General features: G+C 48.8%; 1 protein-coding gene and 1 non-coding gene across 2 annotated transcripts in view; one reads left to right on the top strand and one right to left on the bottom strand.

Annotated features, from left to right (window-relative positions):
- HUNK (hormonally up-regulated Neu-associated kinase) overlaps positions 1–27,127 on the top strand; it is a 134,062-nt gene that overhangs the window by 102,411 nt on the left and 4,524 nt on the right. Inside the window, exons 8-10 of the mRNA XM_052638295.1 lie at positions 9,420–9,503; positions 17,773–17,820; positions 23,526–23,706. Of these exons, the coding sequence (XP_052494255.1) occupies positions 9,420–9,503; positions 17,773–17,820; positions 23,526–23,706 (313 nt within the window). The remainder of the gene's footprint in view (positions 1–9,419; positions 9,504–17,772; positions 17,821–23,525; positions 23,707–27,127) is intronic.
- On the bottom strand, positions 13,261–13,333 carry TRNAG-UCC (transfer RNA glycine (anticodon UCC)). Its single transcript has one exon. It is a non-coding gene; the product is annotated as a tRNA-Gly (tRNA).

Here is a 27,127-nt window from a genome sequence, read left to right as displayed (position 1 = left end):
TGCCCAGGTGAGGGAATTTACATGTTTCCATGTCTGTGTGTGTCAGAGAAGGCAATGGCACCCCACTCCAGTACTCTTGCCTAGAAAATCCCATGGACGGAAGAGCCTGGTAGGCTGCAGTCCACAGGGTCGCCAAGAGTCGGACACGACTGAGCGACTTCACTTTCACTTGTCACTTTATGCATTGGAGAAGGAAATGGCAACCCACTCCAGTGTTCTTGCCTGGAGAATCCCAGGGACGGGGGAGCCTGGTGGGCTGCCGTCTATGGGTTCACACAGAGTCAGACACGACTGAAGTGACTTAGCAGCACATCTGTGTGTGTGTGCTTAGTTGCTCAGTCGTGCCTGACTCTTGCAACCCCATAGACTGTAGTCCGCCAGGCTCTCTCTGTCCATGGGATTCTCTGGTCAAGGATACTGGAGTGGGTTGCCATTTCCTGCTCCAGGGGATCTTCCTGACCCAGGAATTGAACCCGGGTCTCCTGCATTGCAAGCAGACTCTTTACGTACTGAGCTACGAGGGTTTTGACTAAATTGTGCTGTGCGTGCTAAGTTGCTTCAGTTGTGACAGGTTCTTTGCGACCCCATGGACTGTATAGCCTGCCAAGTTCTTCCGTCCATGGAGTTTTCCAGGCAAGAATGCTGGAGTGGGTTGCCGATTCCTACTCTAGGGAATCTTCCCGACTCAGGGATTGAACCCAGGTCTCTTAGGTCACCTTCATTGGCAGGTGACTTCTTTACCGCTAGCGCCACCTGGGAAGCCCTTCATAAATCAACTCTTTCCAATTGAACAATGACTGAAAAAGAAATCTGCAAAGAAAGCTAGATCAGAGGCAGTGGGGATTCTGCATGTCTTTCCTACTCAGAATGGTGAGGGCTGACCAGATCTAACAAGAAGTCAGGCAGAGAAGTGTGCAGCTGTTGGGAAGCCCATCTGAAGTGTGATTTCACACCCACTCTCTTGAAGCATGGTCTTCACCCTGTGTGTGTGCGCCTTGAGATCTGACTGTGTGAGGTCATCACTGTTAGGAAGACATAGAATCCAGAAAATGAAGATGAAATTCTCGAGTTTTCCAGTGCTACTTAAAGTCATATGATATGGGAGATTGGGATCGACATATATTTACTATTTTCCCTGGTGGCTCAGATGGTAAAAAATCTGCCTTCAGTGCTAGAGACCTGGGTTTGATCCCTGTGTCAGGAAGATCCCCTGGAAGAAGGAAAGCACAACCCACTCCAGTACTCTTATCGGGAGAATCCCATGGACAGAGGAGCCTGGAGGGCTGCAGTCCACGGGGTCACAGAGTCAGACACGACTGAGCTACTGAGCACACATACTGTGTATACAATAGATGACTAATGAGATATAGCACAGGGAAGTCTACTCAATGTCCTGTGGTGACCTAAGTGGGATGGAAATCCAAAAACAGAGGGGATATATGTATACACATGGCTGAGTCACTTTGCTACACAGCGGAAACTAACAGAACATTGAGAAGTAACTGTATTCCAATAAAAATTTACAAAAATGTATAAAGTTATGTGATAGCCCAATTAGAGCTAAAGATGAAAATTCACTGACAGTCGGGGAAATGGTATTCTCCTGGTGAGGTGGAAATGACCAAAACAACGCCCAGAAGATAAGATGGTTAGAACGTGTCTCTTGTTAGCAAATAACTTTGGAAGACGTTCAGAAAACATTGCTAAACAGATCAAGAAGCTTAATGGGAAGCTTGTTAAACAATGCAGTGGAAGGATAGATGTTTCTAAGCTGATTTAGCTTAGAGTAGTTCATGGAAAAGAACTGCAAAAAAGCAAAATGGCTGTCTGGGGAGGCCTTACAAATAGCTGTGAAAAGAAGAGAGGCGAAAAGCAAAGGAGAAAAGGGAAGATATAAGCATCTGAATGCAGAGTTCCAAAGAATAGTAAGAAGAGATAAGAAAGCCTTCTTCAGTGATCAATGCAAAGAAATAGAGGAAAAGAACAGGATGGGAAAGACTAGAGATCTCTTGAAGAAAATTAGAGATACCAAGGGAACATTTCATGCAAAGATGGGCTCGACAAAGGACAGAAATGGTCTGGACCTCACAGAAGCAGAAGATATTAAGAAGAGGTGGCAAGAATACATGGAAGAACTGTACAAAAAAGATCTTCACGGCCCAGATGATCATGATGATGTGATCACTCATCTAGAGCCAGACATCTTGGAATGTGAAGTCTAGTGGGCCTTAGAAAGCATCACTACAAACAAAGCTAGTGGAGGTGATGGAATTCCAGTGGAGCTATTTCAAATCCTGAAAGATGATGCTGTGAAAGTGCTGCACTCAGTATGCCAGCAAGTTTGGACAACTCAGCAGTGGCCACAGGACTGGAAAAGGTCAGTATTCATTCCAATTCCAAAGAAAGTAAGTGCAAAAGAATGCTCAAACTACCGCACAATTGCACTCATCTGACATGCTAGTAAAGAAGTGCTCAAAATTCTCCAAGCCAGGCTTCAGCAATACGTGAACCGTGAACTCCCTGATGTTCAAGCTGGTTTTAGAAAAGGCAGAGGAACCAGAGAGCAAATTGCCAACATCCGCTGGATCATGGAAAAAGCAAGAGAGTTCCAGAAAAACATCTATTTCTGCTTTCTTGTCTATGCCAAAGCCTTTGACTGTGTGGATCACAATAAACTGTGGAAAATTCTGAGAGATATGGGAATACCAGACCATCTAACGTGCCTCTTGAGAAATCTGTATGCAGGTCAGGAAGCAACAGTTAGAACTGGACATGGAACAACAGACTGGTTCCAAATAGGAAAAGGAGTACATCAAGGCTATATATTGTCACCCTGCTTATTTAACTTCCATGCAGAGTACCTCATGAGAAACGCTGGGCTGGAAGAAGCACAAGCTGGAATCAAGATTGCCGGGAGAAATATCAATAACCTCAGATATGCAGATGACACCACCCTTATGGCAGAAAGTGAAGAGGAACTAAAAAGCCTCTTGATGAAAGTGAAAGAGGAGAGTGAAAAAGTTGGCTTAAAGCTCAACATTCAGAAAACAAAGATCATGGCATCCAGTCCCATCACTTCATGGGAAATAGATGGGGAAACAGTGGAAACAGTGTCAGACTTTATTTTTTTGGGCTCCAAAATCACTGCAGATGATGACTGCAGCCATGAAATTAAAAGACGCTTACTCCTTGGAAGAAAAGTGATGACCAACCTAGACAGTATATTCCAAAGCAGAGACATTACTTTGCCGACTGAGGTCCGTCTAGTCAAGGCTATGGTTTTTCCTGTGGTCATGTATGGATGTGAGAGTTGCACTGTGAAGAAGGCTGAGCACCGAAGAATTGATGCTTTTGAACTGTGGTGTTGGAGAAGACTCTTGAGAGTCCCTTGGACTGCAAGGAGATCCAACCAGTCCATTCTGAAGGAGATCAACCCTGGAATTTCTTTGGAAGGACTGATGCTAAAGCTGAAGCTCCAGTACTTTGGCCACCTCATGCGAAGAGTTGACTCACTGGAAAAGACTCTGATGCTGGGAGGGATTGGGGGCAGGAGGAGAACGGGACGACAGAGGATAAGATGGCTGGATGGCATCACTGACTCGATGGACATGAGTCTGATTGAACTCCGGGAGATGGTGATGAACAGGAAGGCCTGGCATGCTGCGATTCATGGGGTCGCAAAGAGTCTGACACGACTGAGCGACTGAACTGAACTGAACTGAACTGAGTTCCTAGATTTGGCTTCGATGTGAAATTATCCACAGAAGGTTTCATTTTGTGTGAGCCACCAAAGGAAAGATATAGGCCCTCCATGGTGGCTTAGATGTAAAGAATCCGCCTGCAGTGCAGGACACCCAGGTTTGATCCCTGGGTTGGGAAGATCCCCTGGAGAAGGGAATGGCTACCCACTCCAGTGTTCTTGCCTAGAGAATTCCATGGACAGAGGAACTTGGAGGGCTACAGTCCATGGGGTCACAAAGAATCAGACACGACTGAGCGACTAATACTTTCACGAAAGAAAGAGGTACTTTCCTTTGATGAGAAGAAACATTATAGTAAAAGGCTGTTAAAAATGAGAGCAGTGTTTCATGAGGGAGGAAAAAAAATGCTCTAGAAGCAGTGGTGGAATGAAACTTTGGAAGGGAGCAGAAATGCAGCTGGATTTCAGAGACAATGCCACGGTCACAGGAAAGCTGCCACAGGGGAGAAGTGGAGGTCAGAAAGACTGGACCCCTGACCCGTAATGTATTATTTATGTCATTTTACTATGTGATAGGAGGGATTAAGAAATTCTCTTACCCCAGAGAACAGAGGTCCTCTGTTCACCTATGGTGATGGATTCAAAAGACATGTTAGACTTGAAGCCATTTCTCATCTCTCTTTTATTTCTTTAAAAGAAGTTGTGATTTGTTCATTTGGGGCCACTCTGAGTCTCCGTTGCTGCGCATGGGTTACTGTCTCATTTCGATGCTTGGGCTTCTCATTGCAGTGGCCTCTCTTCTTGAGGAGCACGGGGTTTAGGCACACAGGCTTCAGTAGTTGCAGCACGTGGGCTCAGTAGCTACAGTGCATGGACTTAGTTGCCCTATGGCAAGTGGGATCCTCCTGGACCAGGAATTGAACCTGTGTTTCTGTGTTGCAAAGTGGATTCTTAACCACTGGACCACCAGGGAAGCCCTAGCGGTTTTGTAAAAAAACCATATGTCCCATATATTCCTTATCCTTTTAAATCCCCATTTTATTGCATATTTTATAATGTAAATGATATATTACAGCACATGCTTATAATTTATAAAATAAATATGTACATAGTGTTGATGCCTGCTGACAACTTTTTCACCCGTACGGGCTCAAGGTCACACCATTTAGACACCACCATGCTAGATACAGGCAGTTCTCAAGTAAAAGGGGCAGAGGAGGGTCACACTGATTTTCTTTCTGAAATGATGAATGCCGCTCAAATATGAGTTTTAAACAGTGTTTCCAGGAAACTGCCTGTAAAGTTCATAATTCCACAAGTTTAGAGGATGACACTGCCACTTTCCTAAGCAAGCAAGCAGATTCAAACATCCTTCTTTCGGCAGAATCAGTTCTGTGAATACTGATCGATAAGATAGGGGGGCTTTTGTTTTAAAAAATAGTTTCTTGCGTCTACCTCTGTAGAGACCCGGTTACTCACACTCTTAAACAATCACGGGGCTCATCCCAAGTAAGAGACATTTGTGTGAAGCTCAGGCTGTGTCCTGCCGTCTCCAGGTGTCTTGCCATCTTCTGTGATCACTCAGCATCAGAGCTGCAAATGTTGCAGTGTGGCAAACTTTGTGGTTTTGTCCACTGAGAAGCTGGAGTAGGAGATGGCAACCCACTGCAGTATTCTTGCTTGGGAAATCCCATGGACAGAGGAGCCTGGAGGGCTACAGTCTATGGAGGTGCAAAGAGTGGACATGACCGAGCGACTGAGCACGTGCACGTGCACGCACGCACACACACACACATACACACGCACACACGCACTGCTGAGAAGTTCCTGGTGGAAACTAACATAGTTCTAACAGGCAACAGTTCTTATTTTATTGTCTGTTTCACACTTAACCCTTAAATCACAGGACATAGCTGGTCTGAGAATCAGTGCCTCGGTGGGTGACTGCTTTTAAGAGTGAATTATTCCCCACAAATAACTATAGCTAGTCCACTCAGTAATTTCCATGCAAGGCTAATTTAACTGCACCCAAGGTACTGTCCCAGGCAGGAGAAGGGGACGACAGAGGATGAGATGGCTGGATGGCATCACTGACTCGATGGATGTAAGTCTGAGTGAACTCCGGGAGTTGGTGATGGACAGGGAGGCCTGGCGTGCTGCGATTCATGGGGTCGCAAAGAGTCGGACACGACTGAGCGACTGAATTGAACTGAACTGAATTGAACCCATTACTAACAAGTATATAATTTTGAAAGGGCAACTAGTGAACTAAAAAATAAAATATTATACTTTAATTGCCATTTCTCCCTTCTCCCTTGATTCTTGCTTCCTTTTTCTAAAACCTAGATGCATGGATTTTAATTTGGAGAGCCTGTAAAGGCCTTCTGGGAATATTTGTTGACTAATACATTAATCAGTCATTTAATTTCAGCTGTCACCAGCGAGAACTGCACCTAAATCGTACACCTAGACCATCTTAGCTGTGGTTATATGTCTTCTTCTTTAAGCTATATTATGAATTGCTGTTACTTTTATTGGGATGGGGAGCAGGAACTAAGACTGTTATTTTAATACTTGAAGTCTGGTTGATACATAGTGTTGTGTTAGTTTCATGTGCACAGCAAAGTGATCCAGTTATACCTGTACACGTATATATTCTTTTTCAGATTATTTTCCATTATGGGTTTTTATAAGACATCAGTTTAGTCGCTCAGTCGTATCCGACTCTTTGCGACCCCACGAATCGCAGCATGCCAGGCCTCCCTGTCCATCACCAACTCCCGGAGTTCACTCAGACTCACGTCTATCCAGTCAGTGATGCCATCCAGCCATCTCATCCTCTGTCATCCCCTTCTCCTCCTGCCCCCAATCCCTCCCAGCATCAGAGTCTTTTCCAATGAGTCAACTCTTCGCATGAGGTGGCCAAAGTACTGGAGCTTCAGCTTTAGCATCAGTCCTTCCAAAGAAATTCCAGGGTTGATCTCCTTCAGAATGGACTGGTTGGATCTCCTTGCAGTCCAAGGGACTCTCAAGAGTCTTCTCCAACACCACAGTTCAAAAGCATCAATTCTTCAGCGCTCAGCCTTCTTCACAGTGCAACTCTCACATCCATACATGACCACAGGAAAAACCATAGCCTTGACTAGATGGACCTTTGTTGGCAAAGTAATGTCTCTATCTAGGTTGGTCATCACTTTTCTTCCAAGGAGTAAGCGTCTTTTAATTTCATGGCTGCAAGTCACCATCTGCAGTGATTTTGGAGCCCCTCAAAAATAAAGTCTGACACTGTTTCCACTGTTTCCCCATCTATTTCCCATGAAGTGATGGGACTGGATGCCATGATCTTTGTTTTCTGAATGTTGAGCTTTAAGCCAACTTTTTCACTCTCCTCTTTCACTTTCATCAAGAGGCTTTTTAGTTCCTCTTCACTTTCTGCCATAAGGGTGGTGTCATCTGCATATCTGAGGTTATTGATATTTCTCCCGGCAATCTTGATTCCAGCTTGTGCTTCTTCCAGCCCAGCGTTTCTCATGATGTACTCTGCATACAAGTTAAATAAGCAGGGTGACAATATACAGCCTTGATGTACTCCTTTTCCTATTTGGAACCAGTCTGTTGTTCCATGTCCAGTTCTAACTGTTGTTTCCTGACCTGCATGCAGGTTTCTCAAGAGGCAGGTCAGGTGGTCTGGTATTCCCATATCTCTCAGAATTTTCCACAGTTTATTGTGATCCGCACAGTCAAAGGCTTTGGCATAGTCAATAAAACAGAAATAGATGTTTTTCCGGAACTCTTTTGCTTTTTCGATGATGTTGGCAATTTGCTCTCTGGTTCCTCTGCCTTTTCTAAAACCAGCTTGAACATCAGGGAGTTCACGGTTCACATATTGTTGAAGCCTGGCTTGGAGAATTTTGAGCATTACTTTACTAGCATGTGAGATGAGTGCAATTGTGTGGTAGTTTGAGCATTCTTTAGCATTCCCTTTCTTTGGGATTGGAATGAAAACTGACCTTTTCCAGTCCTGTGGCCACTGCTGAGTTGTCCAAATTTGCTGGCATATTGAGTGCAGCACTTTCACAGCATCATCTTTCAGGATTTGAAATAGCTCAACTGGAATTCCATCACCTCCACTAGCTTTGTTTGTAGTGATGCTTTCTAAGGCCCACTAGACTTCACATTCCAAGATGTCTGGCTCTAGCTGAGTGATCACACCATCGTGATTATCCGGGTCATGAAGATCTTTTTTGTACAGTTCTTCTGTGTATTCTTGCCACCTCTTCTTAATATCTTCTGCTTCTGTGAGGTCCAGACCATTTCTGTCCTTTGTTGAGCCCATCTTTGCATGAAATGTTCCCTTGGTATCTCTAATTTTCTTCAAGAGATCTCTAGTCTTTCCCATCCTGTTCTTTTCCTCTATTTCTTTGCATTGATCACTGAAGAAGGCTTTCTTTTCTCTTCTTACTATTCTTTGGAACTCTGCATTCAGATGTTTATATCTTTCCTTTTCTCCTTTGCTTTTCGCCTCTCTTCTTTTCACAGCTATGTGTAAGTTCTCCCCAGACAGTCATTTTGCTTTTTTGCATTTCTTTTCCATGGGGTTGGTCTTGATCCCTGTCTCCTGTACAGTGTCATGAACCTCATTCCATAGTTCATCAGGAACTCTATCTATCAGATCGAGTCCCTTAAATCTATTTCTCACTTCCACTGTATCATCATAAGGGATTTGATTTAGATCATACCTGAATGGTTTAGTGGTTTTCCCTACTTTCTTCAATTTGAGTCTGAATTTGGCAATAAGGAGTTCATGATCTGAGCCACAGTCAGCTCTTGGTCTTGTTTTTGTTGATTGTATAGAGCTTCTCCATCTTTGGCTGCGAAGAATATAATCAATCTGATTTCGGTGTTGACCATCTAGTGATGTCCATGTGTAGAGTCTTCTCTTGTGTTGTTGGAAGAGGGTGTTTGCTATGACCAGTGCATTTTCTTGGCAAAACTCTATAAGACATCAGATAATTAGTTCCCTGCACTATATAGTAGGTCCTTGTTGTTTATCCATTTTAGGCCTGTTTTTATTTTATAAGCTAATTTATTTTTGGTTGCACTGAGTCTGTGTTGCTTCACGCAAGCTTTTCTCTAGCTGCAGTGCATGGGCTTCTCATTGTGGTGGTTCTCTTGTTGCAGAAGACGGGCTCTACAGCACAGCTTTAGTAGTTGTGGTTGCAGGGGTTTAGTTGCTCCACAGTTTGTGGGATCTTATTGGACCAGGGATTGAACCCGCGTCCCCTGCATTGGCGGGTGGATTCTTATCCACTGTTGCACTAGGGAAGTTCTTAAGCCTGTTTTTAAATAAGCAAGACCTGCATCCCATTCAGTAGTTCCATAAAGTAAGCTGTTCTCCCCAGATCACATATTTGGCCTCTGAGCTCATGTCTTAGCGTGGCCTTCATCACACAGATGAAAGAACCGAGGTGCAGCAGGAGCAGTGGCGTGCCGAGGGCCATCAAGCCCTTTCCTGGCAGAGCCAGGAAGCTGGGTCCTGTCTCTCCCCATGCTCCTGCGGGCTGTCCTCGGAGGAGTCTTTCCACTGCTGTTAAGTGCCCTGCCAACCGCATCCTGGCGTTTCTCAGCCAAGCGCTGGTTTAAAAATTAATGACTGCTTGATAGACATTCCTATTTTCCGAGAGTTAAGCCAGGCTTTTTTTCTTTTCTTCTCCGGTAGAAATCTGACTTCCAGGACAACGTCTGCTACAAGACCCAGCTCTACCAGATAGACAGGTGCAGGCCCACCAAGGAGCCCTATGAGGTGAGTGGCTCCCCAGAGCAAAACCCAGGACCTCTTAGGAAGAGTGGATTTCCTTTATGGGAAGAGGACTGGAAAGGAAGCCAGTTGTTGTGGGACATGGGAGTAGCCAGAGACAAATACTTACTCACTTTACTCAGTCCTTAAGAAATGGCTTACCCTGATGGCTCAGATGGTAAAGAATCTGCCTGCAATGCTGGAAACCCGGGTTCAGTCCCTGGGTGGGGAAGATCCCCTGGAGAAAGGAATGGCTACCCACTCCAGTATTCTTGCCTAGAGAATACCATGGACAGGGGAGCCTGGCGGGCTACAGTCCCTAGGGTCAGAAAGAGTTGGACACAATGAAGCGACCCCCACTTTCACTTTGTAAGAAATGGCTTAGAGAGGGGCCACCGTTGTTCAGTCTCCAGACTGAACTGGGGATTCAGCTGTGGTCATACAGTAGAATCCCCAGGGGGCATTTCAGCTTGTGAATGCCTGGGCCACACTTCAGACCGATTCCATTGAAACTCAGGGGGCAGCAGTGGGGCGGGGGTCGATGTTTTCTTTTTTTTGCTACACCATGTAGCATGTGAGGGGTCTTAGTTCCTCGACCATGAATTGAACCCATGCTCCTTGCAGTGGAAGCACGGAGTCCTAACCACTGGACTGCCAGGCAAGTCCCAAATCCGGGGGGTCAGTATTTTTTAAAGCTCACTGGATGATCCCCAATGGAGCCACAGTTGGAATCTGCCGTCAGATCGCCAAAAGATAACCCTTGGCATCAGGAGAAGAAAGTAAGGAAGGTGTGGATCGGGAAAAAGGATCAGGAGTGAACCTTTCCAGTCTGCTGTCCTTGGTGACCTGATGCTACCTAGGACATACCTGAGAGAAAATACCAAGATTCTTTGGTTTCACAGTAAAGACTAGTATCGTATTATCCCAAATTCGGACCCCAAATCCATGCTTGTTAAGAGATCGTGCTAGGAGCTCCAGATCCAGGGCCTGGAGCACAGGGTGAGGGTCCCCCACCCCAGGACCCCTCTTTCACTGTTCTGTCCAGTGGGGGCTCTCCTGCTTGCTCAGGGATTTCCCATAGAATGTGGAGCCCGCTGGGCTGTGCTTCATCGTGGCAGCAGAAAGCAAGTGGGGCATGGCCCAGACCACCGCAGTGATGCGGGTGACAGGGGTGCTGAGCTGCCGTGTGTGAATGCAGCTGCCCTGAGCATCGAGGCAGGGCTGGGGTAGGCAGCTGGGTTGGGAGGGGGAGGCTGATCACTCTAGACAGAGCCTGGGGATGGCACGATTCAAGCAGGTAGAGAAGAGGAGATGCTGATGCCAGAGGAACGAGCGAAGGTACTAGGGCAGCTGGAGACCCAGGAGGGAGGGATGTTGGGGAAGACATGGGAAAGGTCAAGTATACAATGGCCCATGGTGATGGCTGAGCAGCTGCTTGTCGTGGAGGAAGTGGAAGGGCAGAGAAGAGGTTGCCTGGATTGGGGGGAGTGAAGACAGTGAGCATAGATTTCTCCGTGGATGATGCTGGCAATGAATACAGGGGGACATGTCCACCTCTGCTTGAAGGATGCATGGGCTTGGGAAGGAGTCAGGTTAGGGGGCAGAGGAAGAAACGGCAGTGGAGGATGGGGACGGGCCAGCATTCAGAGCAACCCGGGTGGGGTCTAGCCCTGACCCCGGACTGGAGGCCCCCTTCCTCTGAGACTGTGAGGCTCCAGCATGGTGAAGGTGGAGATGAGCCTTTGGTGGGGTGGGTTGTGTGGATTGGTTCTGGGCAGGAAGCACAGGCATGGCTTTTGGGTTACGAGTGGAAGATCAGAGATGGTGAAAGGCCAGACACCCCTGAGCTCCAGTCCCCACCAGCCAATTGCTTACCATATCTCTTGCATGAGTGTAGGTCTCCAACCTAGCACACAGGAACCAACCCCACAGCAGCCCTCCTGCCCTGCCCCTGTTCTCTGTCTCCAAATGGCAGCCTCACCCTCATTACTGGGCAGAGTCCTTTTTATTCCTTTCCCTCACCCCCAAGAGCTTCCCAGGTGGCTCAGTGGTGAAGAATCTGCCTGAAATGCGGGAGATGCAGGTTCAATCCTTGTGTCGAGAAAAATCCCCTGGAGAAGGAAATGGCAACCCATTTCAATATTCTTGCCTAAAAAAAAGAAAAAATCCCATGGACAGAAGAGCCTGGTGGGCCACAGTTCATGGGGTCACAAAGAGCTGGACATGACTGAGTGACTGAGCAGGCACACGGCAAGCTCACCCCTGAGAGCCAGTCTGTCACCACGTTCTGCCAGCTTGACTCCTGGAGCTCCCCGGCCCCATCCTCCTGCCCTAGTCCAGCCCCCATCACCTCTTGCATGGATCTCAGCCACAGCCTCCTAACTATCCCCCCTTTGTCAGCATGAATGCCGTCATGACTACACGCTGTCCGCACACAGGCCAGAGTGAGCTGCTGCTGCTGCTGCTGCTGCTAAGTCACGTCAGTCGTGTCTAACTCTGTGCGACCCCATAGACGGCAGCCCACCAGGCTCCCCCATCCCTGGGATTCTCCAGGCAAGAACACTGGAGTGGGTTGCCATTTCCTTCTCCAATGCATGAAATGACAAGTGAAAGTGAAGTTGCTCAGTCGTGTCTGACTCCTAGCGTCCCCATGGACTGCAGCGCACCAGGCTCCTCCATCCATGGGATTTTCCAGGCAAGAGTACTGGAGTGGGGTGCCATTGCCTTCTCCCCAGAGTGAGCTATTCACACTCAAATGAGACCATATTGCTTCCCCGCTCGAAGCCTTTGTTGAGGTCCTTTAATGGACTGGAACCTGGTGGTCCAGAGTCGACGATAAGAAAGTAAAGGAGAGAAAGCGGCTGATATTCCTTGGTTTACATAGAAAGCCAGTAAAGCCCCCGGCATGGGGCTTGCTCTGTTCATGGAGGCCTCAGGCACCCTCTCGATGGGGTAAAAGCACAGAGTGCCTTCTCTAGAGGATCTCAGAAGCTCAGGCAGGAAAGTGAACTCAGAGGGCCTCTGCACTCCAAAGAAATAGCCTGAGAGAGAGAGAGAAAGAAAGAAAGAGAAAGAAAGACACAGGGACTATGCTCTGATGGAGCAAAGGTGTTTTAATCAACATGGTGTGGGCATATATACTGTCTTACAAGGTAGTTATTCTTAGCAAAGATAAAGATTAAAATTCCAGACTTAGAAAACATAGGCGATCCGTATTAAAGAGAGAGAGAGTTGTAAACAATCACTTTTACCGTATGGTTCACAAGAAGGAAGAGGGTACTTAGCACCATATAGAAACACTAATGAAGGAAATGCCTGGATTCCTCAGTCCCGGGAGCAGGAACAGAGAATTCCTGACAGATCCAGAACAGCACACAGGAAGCCTCCTGTTAAATGCTTCCTGACAGCCTTCAAAGGCATCTTTCCCATGGAAGACAAATTGCGACGTGGCCACCGTGTCCCAGATCGGACTGGCTTCTGTCAGCAACTCCAACGTTATCTTTTAGCTACCCCTTCCCCCACCCCTGGGTCAGGAAGATCCTCTGGAGAAGGAAATGGCAACCCACTCCAGTACTCTTGCCTGGAAAATCCCATGGACAGAGGAGCATGGTGGGCTACAGTCCATGGGGTTGCAAAGAGTCAGACACAACTGAGCGACTTCACTTTCACTTTCCCCCACCCCTAGCACCTACTTCTTGCCCTTATTATTATGATGATGTTTTAATTTTCATTTGGTCACTCCCTGAGGCACGTGGGATCTTAGTTCCCCAACCAGGGATGGAACCTGTGGGCCCTGCATTGGAAGTGCAGAGTCTTAACCACTGGACCACCAGGGACGTCCCCCTGCTTCTTGCTCATGCTCAGCCCCATGGGCCTTCAGACTTTTGTACTCTCTCGGCTTCCAGGGCTGTGTACACCCTGTTCTCTTCCAGAATGTTCTCCCGATCTCTCTCTGCTGAGTTAATTTCTGTCTTCGTATGTGACAGCAAGGTCATGTCCTCATTAGTCCAGTTCAGTTCAGTCGCTCAGTCGTGTCCGACTCTTTGTGACCCCATGAATCGCAGCACGCCAGTCCTCCCTGTCTATCACCAACTCCTGGAGTCTACCCAAACTCATGTCCTTCAGGTTGGTGATGCCATCCAGCCATCTCATCCTCTGTCGTCCCCTTCTCCTGCCCCCAATCCCTCCCAGCATCAGAGTCTTTTCCAATGAGTCAACTCTTCACATGAGGTGGCCAAAGTATTGGAGTACTGGAGTTTCAGTCCTTCCAATGAACACCCAGGACTGATCTCCTTTAGGATGGACTGGTTGGATCTCCTTGCAGTCCAAGGGACTCTCAAGAGTCTTCTCTAACACCACAGTTAAAAAGCATCCATTCTTTGATGCTCAGCTTTCTTCACAGTCCAACTCTCACATCCATACATGACCACTGGAAAAACCATAGCCTTGACTAGATGGACGTTAGTTGGAAAAGTAATGTCTCTGCTTTTGAATATGCTATCTAGGTTGGTCATCACTTTCCTTCCAAGGAGTAAGCATCTTTTAATTTCATGGCTGCAGTCACCATCTGCAGTGACTTTGGAGCCCCCCAAAATAAAGTCTGACACTGTTTCTACTGTTTCATCTGCCATGAAGTGATGGGACCAGATGCCATGATCTTCGTTTACTGAATGTTGAGCTTTAAGCCAACTTTTTCACTCTCCTCTTTCACTTTCATCATGGACCCCTGCTATTCTCTGCCCTCTACCTTTGGGTCGCATCTCTCCAGTGCAGGCTGTCGCATACCTCCTGCCTCCTGGGGCTGATCCCCTGGATGAGGTTCTGTTTGTTCTGAGATGATTTGATTCTCATCTCTCTCCCACTCTGGTCTGTGAATTCCTTAAGAGGAGGGAAGGCATCCCCGTTATTTATTTCTTTGTCAGCTCTTGGTCTTAGTTGTAGCACTTGGGCTTAGTTGCCCTGCAGCACGTGGGATCTTAGTTCCCCAACCAGGGATCAAACCCGAGTTCCCCTGCACTGGGCTGTTAAGCACTGGACCATCAGGAGGTTCCCTGGGACAGCGTCCCTTTTGTTCCTCACAGTGTCTCCAGAACCTGCATGATGCCTGGCTCACAGTAGAGGCTTAATGAATATTTGCTGAACGAAGAAATGAAATAATCAAGTGGACCTTGGCCTGAGTCTCAGAAAATGGAATTGGGTCAGCGTCTTAGGAAGGTCAAACATTCCAGCTGGGACACCTAGCTTGGTTTAAGTAGGGGGACCACCTGCATGACAGCATTCAAGTTGAAATACTATCACTTGATGGCCTTGCCCTTTGGGAGGGACTTCTTGCACTGGGGGTGGTCACCTCGGCTGGGGTCCAGGGGATACAGAAGTCGCCGTTAGGCTCCCCTGCCTCTTGTTTGACTCTTCAGGGCCTCAGGTAATAATGCAAACTTAGATGTCCCACATCCCCTAAGTGTGTATCCTAGGCGGCCTCTAGGCCCCTCGGCTGGTGCCCATGGCCTTGGTTGCCCTGGTAGCCGACACTGCTTGTGTGCTCGAGAGTGTCAGAGCCACGATGTGAAAGGGGCCTCTTTTTTTCATCTAGATTATTTTTCTCGGCTGCTTATTGCATTTGGCCCGAAAACACATGGTAAGCGTTTTAAAACATTTGTGGCAATATTTAATGGTTAAAGTTTCAATAGAAACACTAATGGGGAAACAGCATTTCAATTTTCTAGTTTCCATTTGTTTTCTCCAAACCGCAGAGATACTTGAGCTAATTAAATTACAGGCTCTGGCTAGATGACCCAGCTCCTCTCCACTAGAACCTAGCAAAGTGGAATGGGGCCAGCTAGAAAAAGTGGTGAGAAAGGCTGAAAGAGGCCAGATTCTCCAGGGAGAGCCCACTCCGGGCCCCTGTGGGCTTCAGCCCAGCTGGTCCAGGAGCAGAAGCAGAGGGGATGGGTGGTGTGAACAGGAACAGCAGAGTGAAGTTCAAGGTTGTACACGAGCCTGCTAGGGGGTGGCTTTGGGGCCGTGTCTGGGCATTGAGGGCAAGTGTTGGCCTCTTTTTTCTTCTGGATCCCAGTTATTTTTCTCTTAGGAAACAGAGGAGCTGAATTAAGCAGAAAACACTTCCCTCTCAGGATTCTAGTGCTCTCATGGTATACCTTTGCCACTTTCTCCTCATCTTCTTACTGTAGCAGTCAGAGATCACATCTGGAAAAGGGGGACCCTTGTCTCACCTTGGGCTAATGCCCCAGAGACTCCTTTTCCTAAAAGAGAGGTCCAGGGGGGTGGTGGGAGGGGCGCCATAGAGGGTCGTGGCAGGGCAGTCATCACTAGTAAACTGGCTCAGTAAAGCCACAGAGAGCAGGAAGCCAGCATTGTCCAAGTCTTGAAAAATAATGCTGATATATAGCAAAATGTCGCTTAGAAACATGAGGGCTTTTCTGCGGCCAACACTGCAGTTTTGGAAGTTAAGTCATGCAGACGGTAGCAGAGGGACTGTCTGTGTCTGCGAGGGCTCCCATCACGAAGTCCCACAAACCAAGTGGCTTAAACCAGCGGTCCCCCACCTCCGGAATCTAATGCCTGATGATCTGAGGTGGGGCTGATGTAGTCATGATAGGAATGAAGTGAGCAATAGAGGTGATGCGCTTGAATCATCCCCAAAGTATCTCCCACCCCGGTCTCTGGAAAAATGGTCTTCCACGGAACCAGCTCCCACTGCCCCTGGGGACCGCTGGGTTAGACGAAAGAGACGTGTCGTCTCCCGGTTTGGGAGTCCAGAAGGTCAAGGTCGTGGTGTCTGCAGGACTGATTCCCTCTGAGGATGGTGAGGGAGAATCTTTCATGCCTCCTAGCTTCTGGTGGATGCCAGCAGTCTTTAGGATTCATGGGCTTGTAGGAGCATCCCCCTGATCACTGCCTTCATCTTCACGTGGCATTCTGTGTGTGTGTGTCCATGGCCAGTTTACCCCCTTTCTATAAGGATTCCCGGTCACACTGCACTAGAACCCACTCTGATGACCTTAGCTTAACTTGGTCACCTCTGAAATGGTAATACCAGGAAGAGGTTCCATCTCATAGGCCAAGGAGAGCAAGCTTTCACATTCCCCCCTGTACCTCCTGCCAGGCTTCAGAGGGGATGGGACAGGCCTCTCCAGACCGTGTTTTCAAGTAAAGCTGCATTTTGAGGTCTAGGGGTTAGGACTCCAACATCTGAATTTGGAGGAATGTGATGAAAAGCGATCTTCCCAGGTGACTCAGTGGTAAAGAACCCACTTGCCCAGCAGGAGATGCAGGAGATGTGGGTTCGATCCCTGGGTCGGGAAGATCCCATGGAGAAGGAAAGGGCAACCTACTCCAGTATTCTTGCCTGGGACGTTCCATGAACAGAGGAGCCTGGCAGCCTGCAGTCCATGGGGTCGCAAAGAGTTGGACACGACTGAGCAACTAAGCCACCACCACCATCGTAATTAAAGGCATAATGGGAACTATAAGTTTAAAGGTAAAATATTACAGTATTTTCTTTGTGTCATTTCAAAATCTGTACACATTAAAAGAAACCTTTTAAAAAATGTATGTTCCTTTTGGCCACAGCGGGTTTTGGTGGTTGTGCCCAGGCTTCCTCTGGTTGCGAGGAGCAGGGGCTGCCCTTCACTGTGCTGTGTGGGCATCTCACTTGCAGCGGCCCCTCTCGCTGTGGCGCACAGGCTCTGGTAGTTATGGTCCATGGGCCTGAGCTCGCGGACTTCAGACGTTGTGGCCCATGGGCTCAGCCACTCCAAGCCGTGTGGAATCTTTCCAGATCAGGGATTGAACGCGTCTCCTTCACTGGCAGGCAGATTCTTATCCACTGGGCCACCAGGGAAGCCCTGCATAAATTTTAACAATCAAGTTTAGAATCAAGTCTCTGCTGTGGTAAATCAGAACGGTGGTTACCTTCGGGGGCAGGAAGAGAATGTGGGAACGAGGGACTTGTGGGTGTTGGCTGGGTTCTGTTTCTTGATCCGGGCGCCGTTTTCACGCATGCTTTTGTTGATTGAGAAAACCGAGTGAATGGCTTACTCATCATCAGAGCACCCCTCCATCATGCATCCTAGACTTTAATATAAACCTTACCTAGAAAATCCCTCCAGGGCAGGAATTAGGACTTCTGCTGCCTGCGTCTGGGACAGTTTGGTTTCTTGTCTGCAAACACTGACATGGGTAACCCTCAACCAGAGCTGCAGGTGGGAAACAAGTGCAGCTTCTTGAATTGTTGAAAAATGCTGTTTTTTTGCAGGCCTCCCTGGACACCTGGACAAGAGACCTTGAATTTCATGCTGTGCAGGTAAAAAATTGGGGGGGTTCTGATGGGTTAGACAGAGTCCTCCAGAAAAACGGAACAATAGTGTGTGTGTGTGTGTGTGTGTGTGTGTGTGTGTGTGTGTGTGTGATGCATGGACACCCAGGGAAGAGTTTGTGTTTCAGCTCCAGTCCCAAGTCTTCTGGAGGCAGAATTCCTGCTTTCCCAGGACACTTCAGTCTTCGCTCTCTCTTTTTTTTTAATTAAATTTATTTTTAATCAAAGGATATTTGCTTTATACTATTGTGTCGGTTTCCGCCAAACATCTTCTCTTAAGCCCTGCAACTGATTGCCCAAGACCCACCCAGATTGTGGAGGATAAGCTGCTTTACTCAAAAGCCTACCGATTTAAATGTCATTCTCATCCAACACAAACCTTCACCACAAACTGTAGACTGGTGTTTGACCAGACACTGGGTGCCCTGGCCTAGCCAGCTTGACACATGAAAGTCACCATTGCATGTGACCCTGAAGATTAGTGAATCCTTGCCCAGAGCTCCGGACCCTGCACACCCCTCATCCTGTCCTGAATGCAGACATGCAGAATCCTATTGTAAGTGGATTTGTCAGAATCCCCTCAGATGAGATCACCTTTCTCTATGTGTGTGCTAAGTCACTCAGTCGTGTCCGACTCTTTGACCCCATGAATTGTAGCCCACCAGGCTTCTCTGTCCATGGGATTCTCCAGGTCCTGGAGTGGGTTGCCATGCCCTCTTCCAGGGAATCTTCTTAGCCCAGAGGTCAAACCCATGTATGTCTCCTGCAGAGGCGTGTTCTTTACCGCTAGAGCCACCTGTGTAGTTCACCTTTTTTACTCATCTTGCTATAACAAGCTTAGCTGTGCATTTGGTTTCTATCTGTAAAGAGGTGGGGTTTAGAACAGTCCACGGCGTCCCGGTTTAGTGGCCTAATTTATGAGCCAAGCCCTTTTTATTCTCCGCTCATTTGTTTGTTTCCTATGGTGGAATCAGGCCTCTGTGGCTTTCCTTCACGGAACGGGCTTGGGCTTGTGCTCAGCCACTAAATCGTGCCTGACTCTTTGCAACCCCATGCACTACAGCCTGCCAGGCTCCTTTGTCTGTGGCGATTCTCCAGGCAAGAACTGGAGTGGGTTGCCACGTCCTCCTCCAGGTTCAGTTCAGTTCAGTCGCTCAGTCGTGTCCGACTCTTTGCGACCCCATGGACTGCAGCACGCCAGGCCTCCCTGTCCATCGCCAACTCCTGGAGTTTACCCAAACCCATGTCCATCAAGTTGGTGATGCCATCCAGCCATCTCATCCAAGATAGGATCTTCCTAACCCAGGGATCGAACACGCATCTCCTACGTCTCCTGCATTGGCCGGCGGATTCTTTACCACTGGACCACCAGGGACGTCTGGGTCCGCATATTCAAGGCATCCAGTTTTTTTGAAAAACATCCATGCACATGTGTGGTGGTTGGAAAATGGTTTAAAGAGAAGAAGAGGCTGTTTTGTGTGGGGTTTGCTTGCCTCTGGGGCCTCTGGTTTCCTCCTGGATCCACCTTGGAGGGTATGGACTGAGCATGAGGGGGCAGAGAAGACCTCGGAAGCTTCAGCTCCACCACCAGCCCCTAGGCACTTGTGGATGAGGGGCACACTGCCCACCCATGAGAGTCAGAGGGAAACCGAAGAGGCCTGCAGGCAGCCAGCGTTGCTGGGTGGGGTGCGGGAGTGGGTGCAGGCATGTCGGAGGGGGAACATAATTAGTCCTTCTGAAGATCTGTTTCTGTTACATAAGGCAATTTAGCATCCTTCTCCCTGGGAAATCTCTTCTGGAGAAAATAGGCCATGCAAATGAAAATGGTAGAATTGGAAAATTGGTTGCATTTATGAGCCTCTGCTTGGAAGACATGAAGATGGCTGCTTGTAAACAAGTCGGTTTCCTGAGGGGTCACCGGGACAGACCCAGGGCATTGTCCCCCACCTCCAAGGAGCAGATGGGTAGTAAACTCTCGGCATCTCCCTAGAAACCAGTCACTATGAAGTCATCTGTTCTTTCAGGCTGAGAAGAATGCTCTGGGGGTGGGGGGAGAGGATGGGGGTAGTTTGGAGGAAGTAGTGTGGTGCAAAAGATTGAGGGCTGGAGGAGAAGGGGACGACAGAGGATGAGATGGTTCGATGGCATCACCGACTCAATAGACATGAGTTTGAGCAAACTCCAGGAGATGTTGAAGGACACAGAAGCCTGGCATGCCACATTCCATGGAATCACAAAGAGTTGGACACAGCTGAGCAACCGAACAACGCCAAGGTGCAGGATCGACAGGGTGATGTGAGTAAGGTTCCCCAGACTCTAGTCCTAAATCCATGTCCCCTTTCTTCTGTCCCCATCGTGGGCTTTCTTGTTGTTATTGTTCAGTAGCTCAGTCGTGTCTGATTCTTTGTGACCCCATGAACTGCAGCACAGTTCCTCGTCCTTCACTGTCTCCCAGAGTTTGCTCACACTCATATCCATTGGGTTGAAGGCGCCATCCAACCATTTCATCCTCTGTTGCCCGCTTCTCCTGCCCTCCATCTTTCCCAGCATCAGGCTTGTCCAATGAGTCAGCTCTGCTTATTGCCAAAGATCCATCCCTTTGTGGGTTGCAGGAGAGAGTTCTAGAGCCAACCTTGATCTCGTCCTACAGAGAACTCTCACATCTTGGACACCCTTTGGTTTATGAGCTCTGGGTGGTGATACTGGCCCCCCTGAAAGTTTCCATCTTGATCCTTTATCTTTGAGAAGCCACAGAGAGTTAGCAAGGAGCTGAGATGAACCCAGGAGGCTGCTGGCAGGGGCCCTCTGAGAGTAGGAAATGCAGGGTAGCCCAAAGGAAGATGTACTCACTGCCCTAAAAAGAAAAAAAAGGTGGGGGGCGGTGGGGGGGCAGGGAACTCCAGTTTTATTTTTTCTTCCAAATATTGTTTTACAATGTATCACAAAAGTCTATTTGATTTCTATTTTCCTGTTTAAGGTGTTATCAGGTAGAACTGATGGGTTTGCTTGTAAAAACAGATAGAATGGAGCCAGACTTTGGGATGGAATTCTGCCAGACTTTTGGGGACAGGCCGTTTGTTGCTTGGGGAGAGGCTGGGAATGGTGAAAGTTCATTCATTCTTCTTTGCTGTAGAGCAGAGGGCCTGTTGGTGTTTGATAGAAAGAGGGAAAGGGAGGCGGTGGAGAATTAGGCTTGGCCTTGACCTGGAGCGGATGCCCACCCTCTCCACTCCGCCCTTTATAGCACCCTGCTGATGGTCTCATCTGTAGCATCCTGGATGCCCTGGACTACAGTGTGGTCCCTGCCCCAGCCAGTCGCTGCGCCTAGCCTTTCTCTCTACCACTAGAACAAGCCTGGCCCTGCTCCAGCTTCCAGAGGGCAGCGTCGAGTCAAGGGTTAAGAACACATCGACTTTCAGGAAGGGCTGCAAAAATCTGAGTTGCTGTCAGGCTCCTGGGTGACTTCTTTTTTTAAAAAAATGAAATATAGTTGATTTACAGTGTTGTGCCCGTGTCTGCTGTACAGCCAAGTGACTCAGTCATACATGTGTATACATCCCTATTTTTGACTATTCTTTTCCATTATGGTTTCTCACAGGATATTGAATATAGTCCCCTGTGCTCGACGGTAGGCCCTTGTTCATCCATCCTACATGTAACAGTCTGCATCTGCCAACCCCCAAATCCCGCTCTATCCCTCCACTTCCTCCTTCCCCTTGGTAACCACAGGGTGTTCTCTATGAGTCTCTTTCTGTTTTGTACATAGGCTCACTTGTGCCCCATTTTAGGTCCCACGTATAAGGGATCTCCTATGCACTTGTCTTTCTCTTTCTGACTCGCTTCGCGCAGGATGAGACTCTCTAGTTGCATCCGTGTTGCTGTGAGTGGCCTTCTCTTCTCACAGCTGTGTAGCGTTCCCTGGTGTGTATGTAACCACATCTTCTTTATCCACTCATCTGTCTACAGACGTTTAGGTCGTTTCCAGGCCTAGGCTGTGGTGAATAGTGCTGTTGTGAGCACAGTGGTGCGTGTATCTTTTTGAATTGTCTGGGTATATTTAGCTACTGCAGGCACCTCTGGAAGAAGGGATAACAGCATTTGCCCCATCATGGGTCTTGCTCTTCGCGTAGTGTCTGGCGTTCCAAGTATCCTCAGTAAAGGTGGTGGTGGCTGATAAGACGCTGGTGAAGGTGTTTGCAGGAGCTTCACTTCTTCCTTCCTCCTGCTCACCCGCCCATGGAGGGGAGCAAGCCACTTCAGCCGAAGGCTGGGCTCCCAGCAGGTGCTGCCCTGAGGTGGCACTCACTCAAGGCTGGGGTGGGTGCCCCCACATCCCATTTCTCTCCTGCCATCTTTCCCACTCAAAACCTGGACACAATGAACCCCAATCCAGAAACGCTTTGAAAATCCTTGTTAGAAAGGGCTACCCAAGTGCAAGGGGATGTTTCCTTGAGAAGCTTTTCAACAGCATCCATGAAAAATAGATGAGCTTTCTTGAATTGCAAATATTCTTAAGGTTTAAGGCAAAAAATGTGAAAATTGGTCTCTTCCCCCGCTACACCCCCCACTCCTGGTGAGGTCAGGGATTCGGTTGCCTCTGTTTAACAGTAAACATCAAACACAGACTTTAGGGCCAGAGAAAAGTTTCTTCCTTGTGGCATCACCCTTCCCAGAAGCTTGAACCCAATTAATTTTAATTCAGTTCTGTTTCCACTGGCTTTTTTGTTTTTTGTTTTTTTTTAATATATTTCAGTAACTATTTGATAAGCTTTCTCTCCGTGCCTGGCTTCATGCCAGAGGCTGTGAGGTTGAAGATGTCTAAAACAGTCAAATTCACTCCCATCAGAGGGATTATAATTGAGTTCAATCAGGGCAACACTTGACAGCATAAATGGCCGAATTGTGCCAATTTAAGTACACAGGTAAGAGCCCACGTGAGCTTCCCAGGTGGCGCAGTGGTAAAGAGTCTGCCTGCAGTGTAGGAGACACGGGTTCGATCCCTGGGTCAGGAAGATCCCCTGGAAGAGGAAATGGCAACCCACTTCAGTATTCCTGCCTGGAAAATCCCATGGACAGAGGAGCCTGTCGGACTACAATCCACAGGGTCCCAAAGAGTCAGACATAACTGAGTGAGCCACAGTAGAGACATGGCTTAGTGACTAAACATCAACAACAAGAGTGCACGTGAGCAGAGGAAGACAGGGCTCAGAAATTAACCCAGGCAGGCCCAGGGCTCCATGGGTTGGTCGTCCACCTCCTTGGCTTCACTGAACACATAAACACTGAGGTTGTGATGGAGCACTTTTTGCCTCTGCAAATCTTAGGACTCTGCTGTAGCTAAGATGGGAGGTTACCAGGAGTCCTCATAGGCTTTACCTCGGTTTGTTCAGCTTGTTCTAGGAAAATGGATATCCTTGGATATCCCATGGATATCCTTGTCCTTGTTGGAGCATGTCAGACAGCACAGTGTGGGGAGCTGGGGACCACTAAGCCCACTGTGGCCCAGGGAGAGGGCCGTGGCTTCCTGGAGCGGCCTCTAGGTCTGGGCACTTCCCTTGTGCAACATGCAGCTAAGAGCCTGGAGTTTTAGAAAACTGAGGTTTCTTAACTCTACTTTGATAACTCCTCAAAGAGGGATCCTGTTGTGCGTTCTTGTGTGCATCTGAGTACCTATGTTTGCTTCTGATTGGAAGGATAAAAAGCCCAAAGAACAAGAAAAAAGAGGGGATTTTCTTCATCGACCGTTTTCCAAGAAGCTGGACAAGAACCTGCCGTCGCACAAACAGCCGTCGGCCTCGCTCATCACTCAGATTCAGAGCACCAGGGCCCTGCTCAAGGACCGCAAGGCCTCCAAGCCTGGCTTCCCCGACAAAGGTGGGTCAGCGTGGGGGACTCTCCAGGCCTCTCATGTTCAACTGCGTGGCTGCTGTGTATCCCATGCTGGTGTCTGTGTGGGCCCCTGGGACAGACACGACTTCTGTGCCCATGGGAAAGCAGAATTAATGCTTGAGAGGCAACGTGAGAACAAGCAAGGTCCTAACTGCTTGGTGTGGTCCACCTGTGTGGGCGGTATTTGAGAAACCAGAGATGGGGTGCGTGCAGAAATCAGGGTGTAAAGTATTGCAGGAGTAGAGAGTGGGGTGCAGGAGCTTGTGGGTGCAGAAGTCAGGGTGTAGAGTATTACAGGAGTAGGGACTGGGGTGCAGGAGCCGAGATCAGGGTGCAGGAGCAGAGATGGGGTACAGGAATATAGATAGGATGTAGGAACAGAGATTGGGGTGCAGGAGTAGAGGTTGGAGAGTAGGAGCAGAGATGGGGTACAGGAATAGAGATGGGGTGCAGAAGCAGAGATTGGGAGGGATGATTTTGCAGAAGCAGACGTCAAGGTGGGTAGTACTATGGGAGCAGAGACTGGGGTGCATGGTTTTGTGGGAGAGCAGATACCAGGGTGCATGGGATTGTGGGAGTAGAAACTGGGGTGCTTGGTATTTTATTGAGGTAGCAGAGATTGAGGTGTATCATGGAGCCAGGCATCAGTGTTCAGTTTTATGGGGCAGAGATTGAGGTTCAGGAGCAGGGATGGGGCATGCTCTCGAGGAAGCCTTCCCCAAAAAGTACACCCTGAGAGGCAGTGACATGTGGTCCACAGAGTCTGGGCTCTGGGTGGAGGTAGGGTGCTCAAACCCAGCTCCGAGGCTGCTGATGCCCCAAGTTCCTCACCCTCTGAGGATCTTTACTGATTCCCTTCCTTGTGAAAGGAAACCTACCTGTCAGAGAGCTATTGGGTGGATCCAGTGAGATAAGGGCCCCCTTGATGGTTCAGACGGTAAAGAATCGGCCTGCCAATGCAAGAGATCCAGGTTTGATCCCTACATCAGGAAGATCCCCTGGAGGAGGAAATGGCAACCCACTCCAGTATTCCTGCCTAGAGAATTCCATGGGCAGAAGAGCCTGGCGGGCTACAGTGCATGGGGTCGCAAACAGTTGGACGCAACTGAGTGGTTTACACTTTCACTTTTCACTTCAATGAGAAACACGTGTGGGCTTCTCCTCCTCATTAGTTATCCAGCACATGAGGTAACTGATGGATATGGGTCTCCCTCCTCTGGAGCAGGCATCCAGGGATGCAGAAAGGAGACTTAACACACAGCTAGATGGCATCACTGACTCGATGGACGTGAGTCTGAGTGAACTCCGGGAGTTGGTGATGGACAGGGAGGCCTGGCGTGCTGCGATTCATGGGGTCACAAAGAGTCGGACACGACTGAGCGACTGAACTGACTGAACTGAACTGAGAGCCTGGAGGGGGCGCAGGGAGCCAGGGAGTGAGTGTCCTGAAGCCGACTGTGGGGTAGAGGAGCGTTCTCCTGACAGAGGGTGGATGGGAGGGGTGGTGGAGTCCAGCCTTTGACCCCTTTGTTTTAAATGTGAAGAAAGTAAGGCTCCAGGAGGCCTCAGGCTGTCTGACATTAACCAGCAGGAAAGCACACTGTTGCTGTTCAGCCACAGTATCATCTCTGACTCCTTGCGACCCCGTGGACTGCAGCACGCCAGACTTCCCTGTCCTTCACCATCTCCCAGAGTTCACTCAAACTTATGTCCATTGAGTTGATGATGCGGTCCAGCCACCTCATCCTCTGTAGCCCCCTTCTCCTGCCTTCAGTCTTGCCCAGCAGCAGGTGATGTGACCTGACTCACATCAGGTGGCCAGAGTAGTGGAGCTTCAGCTTCAGCATCAGTCCTTCCAATGAATATTCAGGGTTGACTTCCTTTAGGATGGACTGATTGGATCTCCCTGTAGTCCAAGGGACTCTCAAGAGTCTTCTCCAGCATCACAGTTCAGAAGCATCAATTCTTCGGTGCTCAAGCTTGCTTTATAGTCCAACTCACACATCCATACATGACTACTGGGAAAACCATAGCTTTGACTAGACAGACCTTTGTTGGCAAAGTACTGGGGACATTCAAAACAGTAGCATGTGTCTTTCTGACTCTAGGAGGGACCAGCTGTCACCCAGGGAGGAGCAAATCTACTTGGTTCCATTTCATTCTGCAGGCGTCAGGAAGGCAGGGGCCCCACTGGAGAGACTGTGCTTGTCCCTCCTTGGGAGACCTTCCTTTCTGGCTTTGGAACCAGCAGTGAATCCGGGCCCTCAACAATGGCATCCTGTGGGTTCCCCGAAGGAAGGTCTAGGTAGAAGCTGCATATTTGGGGTTAACTTTGTAGTGGGCTTCCCTGGTGGCTCAGACGGTAAAGCGTCTGCCTACAATGCAGGAGACCCAGGTTTGATCCCTAGGTTGGGAAGATCCCTTGGAGAAGGAAATGGCAACCCACTCTAGTATTCTTGCCTGGAAAATTCCATGGATGGAGGAGCTTGGGGCGGGGGCTACAGTCCATGGGGTCGCCAAGAGTCGGACATGACTGAGCAACTTCACTCACTCATGTAGCCCTGTTCCTTGGTACTTTCCTGGGCCAACTGTCATCTGTTCCTTTGCATTTTGCCTTTGTCCTGGGATTTGGAAGTTTGTGCCGAGAAGTGCTGAGGATCCTGTATTAACTGTTCACACTGACCACTCATGGGGTGGCGGGCACTGCTTCAGCTCTTACCTCAACCCATGAGATCATTCTCACCCCCATTTCTAGAGATGAGGAAAAAGCACAGAGAGCTGTCCAAAGTCAGGGAGCTGGTAAGTGATGGAGTCCAGATTCCCAGCCCAGCAGCCTGGCTCCAGAGCTCTCTCTGCTGACCAGGGTAGCTGACTCCTTCCCGGGAAGGATAGCGTGAGGAGGAGCCAGCCGACATGCCTAGGGCTCGGGCGGGTGACTCTGCCCTTCTCGCTGGGGACCATGCAGGGTCCAGGTCTCTGCCCCGGGGCTGATTCTGGGGTGGGGATAAATTGGGTGCCTGTGGGAGGTATCCTGCCAGGGTTTACACCTCTAGGCAAGCAGAGGAAGCAGAAGAGGGTGGAGGGAGAAGCTGGGCTACAAGATTGAGGCACACAGCCATCTCAGGGAGAGGCAGGGGGCTCGCGTGCCAGCTGGAACGCTGGAGACGTTAGCCGTCAATGAAATTTCCCGTCTCTCTGCCCGTGAATCTCAGGCATCTGTGCTGGCCCCAGGAGGAGATTTATTTGGGATCTGTGTATATATTTATGTGAGGGGAAGAGGATTCCCAGTGCCCTTGGCTATCACCGAAATAGCTGCCGGTGGCAACAGCTCGTTCCTGCCTCCAGGCTCCAACAGGGCTGCAGGTGTGATGGTAGGAGAACCACCCAAGACAGGGCCTGAACCTGG

Source organism: Budorcas taxicolor, chromosome 1 (assembly GCF_023091745.1).
Source record: "Budorcas taxicolor isolate Tak-1 chromosome 1, Takin1.1, whole genome shotgun sequence".
NCBI lineage: Eukaryota > Metazoa > Chordata > Mammalia > Artiodactyla > Bovidae > Budorcas > Budorcas taxicolor.
The sequence above is the reverse complement of the archived record's forward strand: the minus strand, read 5'-3'. Positions and strand labels throughout refer to the sequence as shown.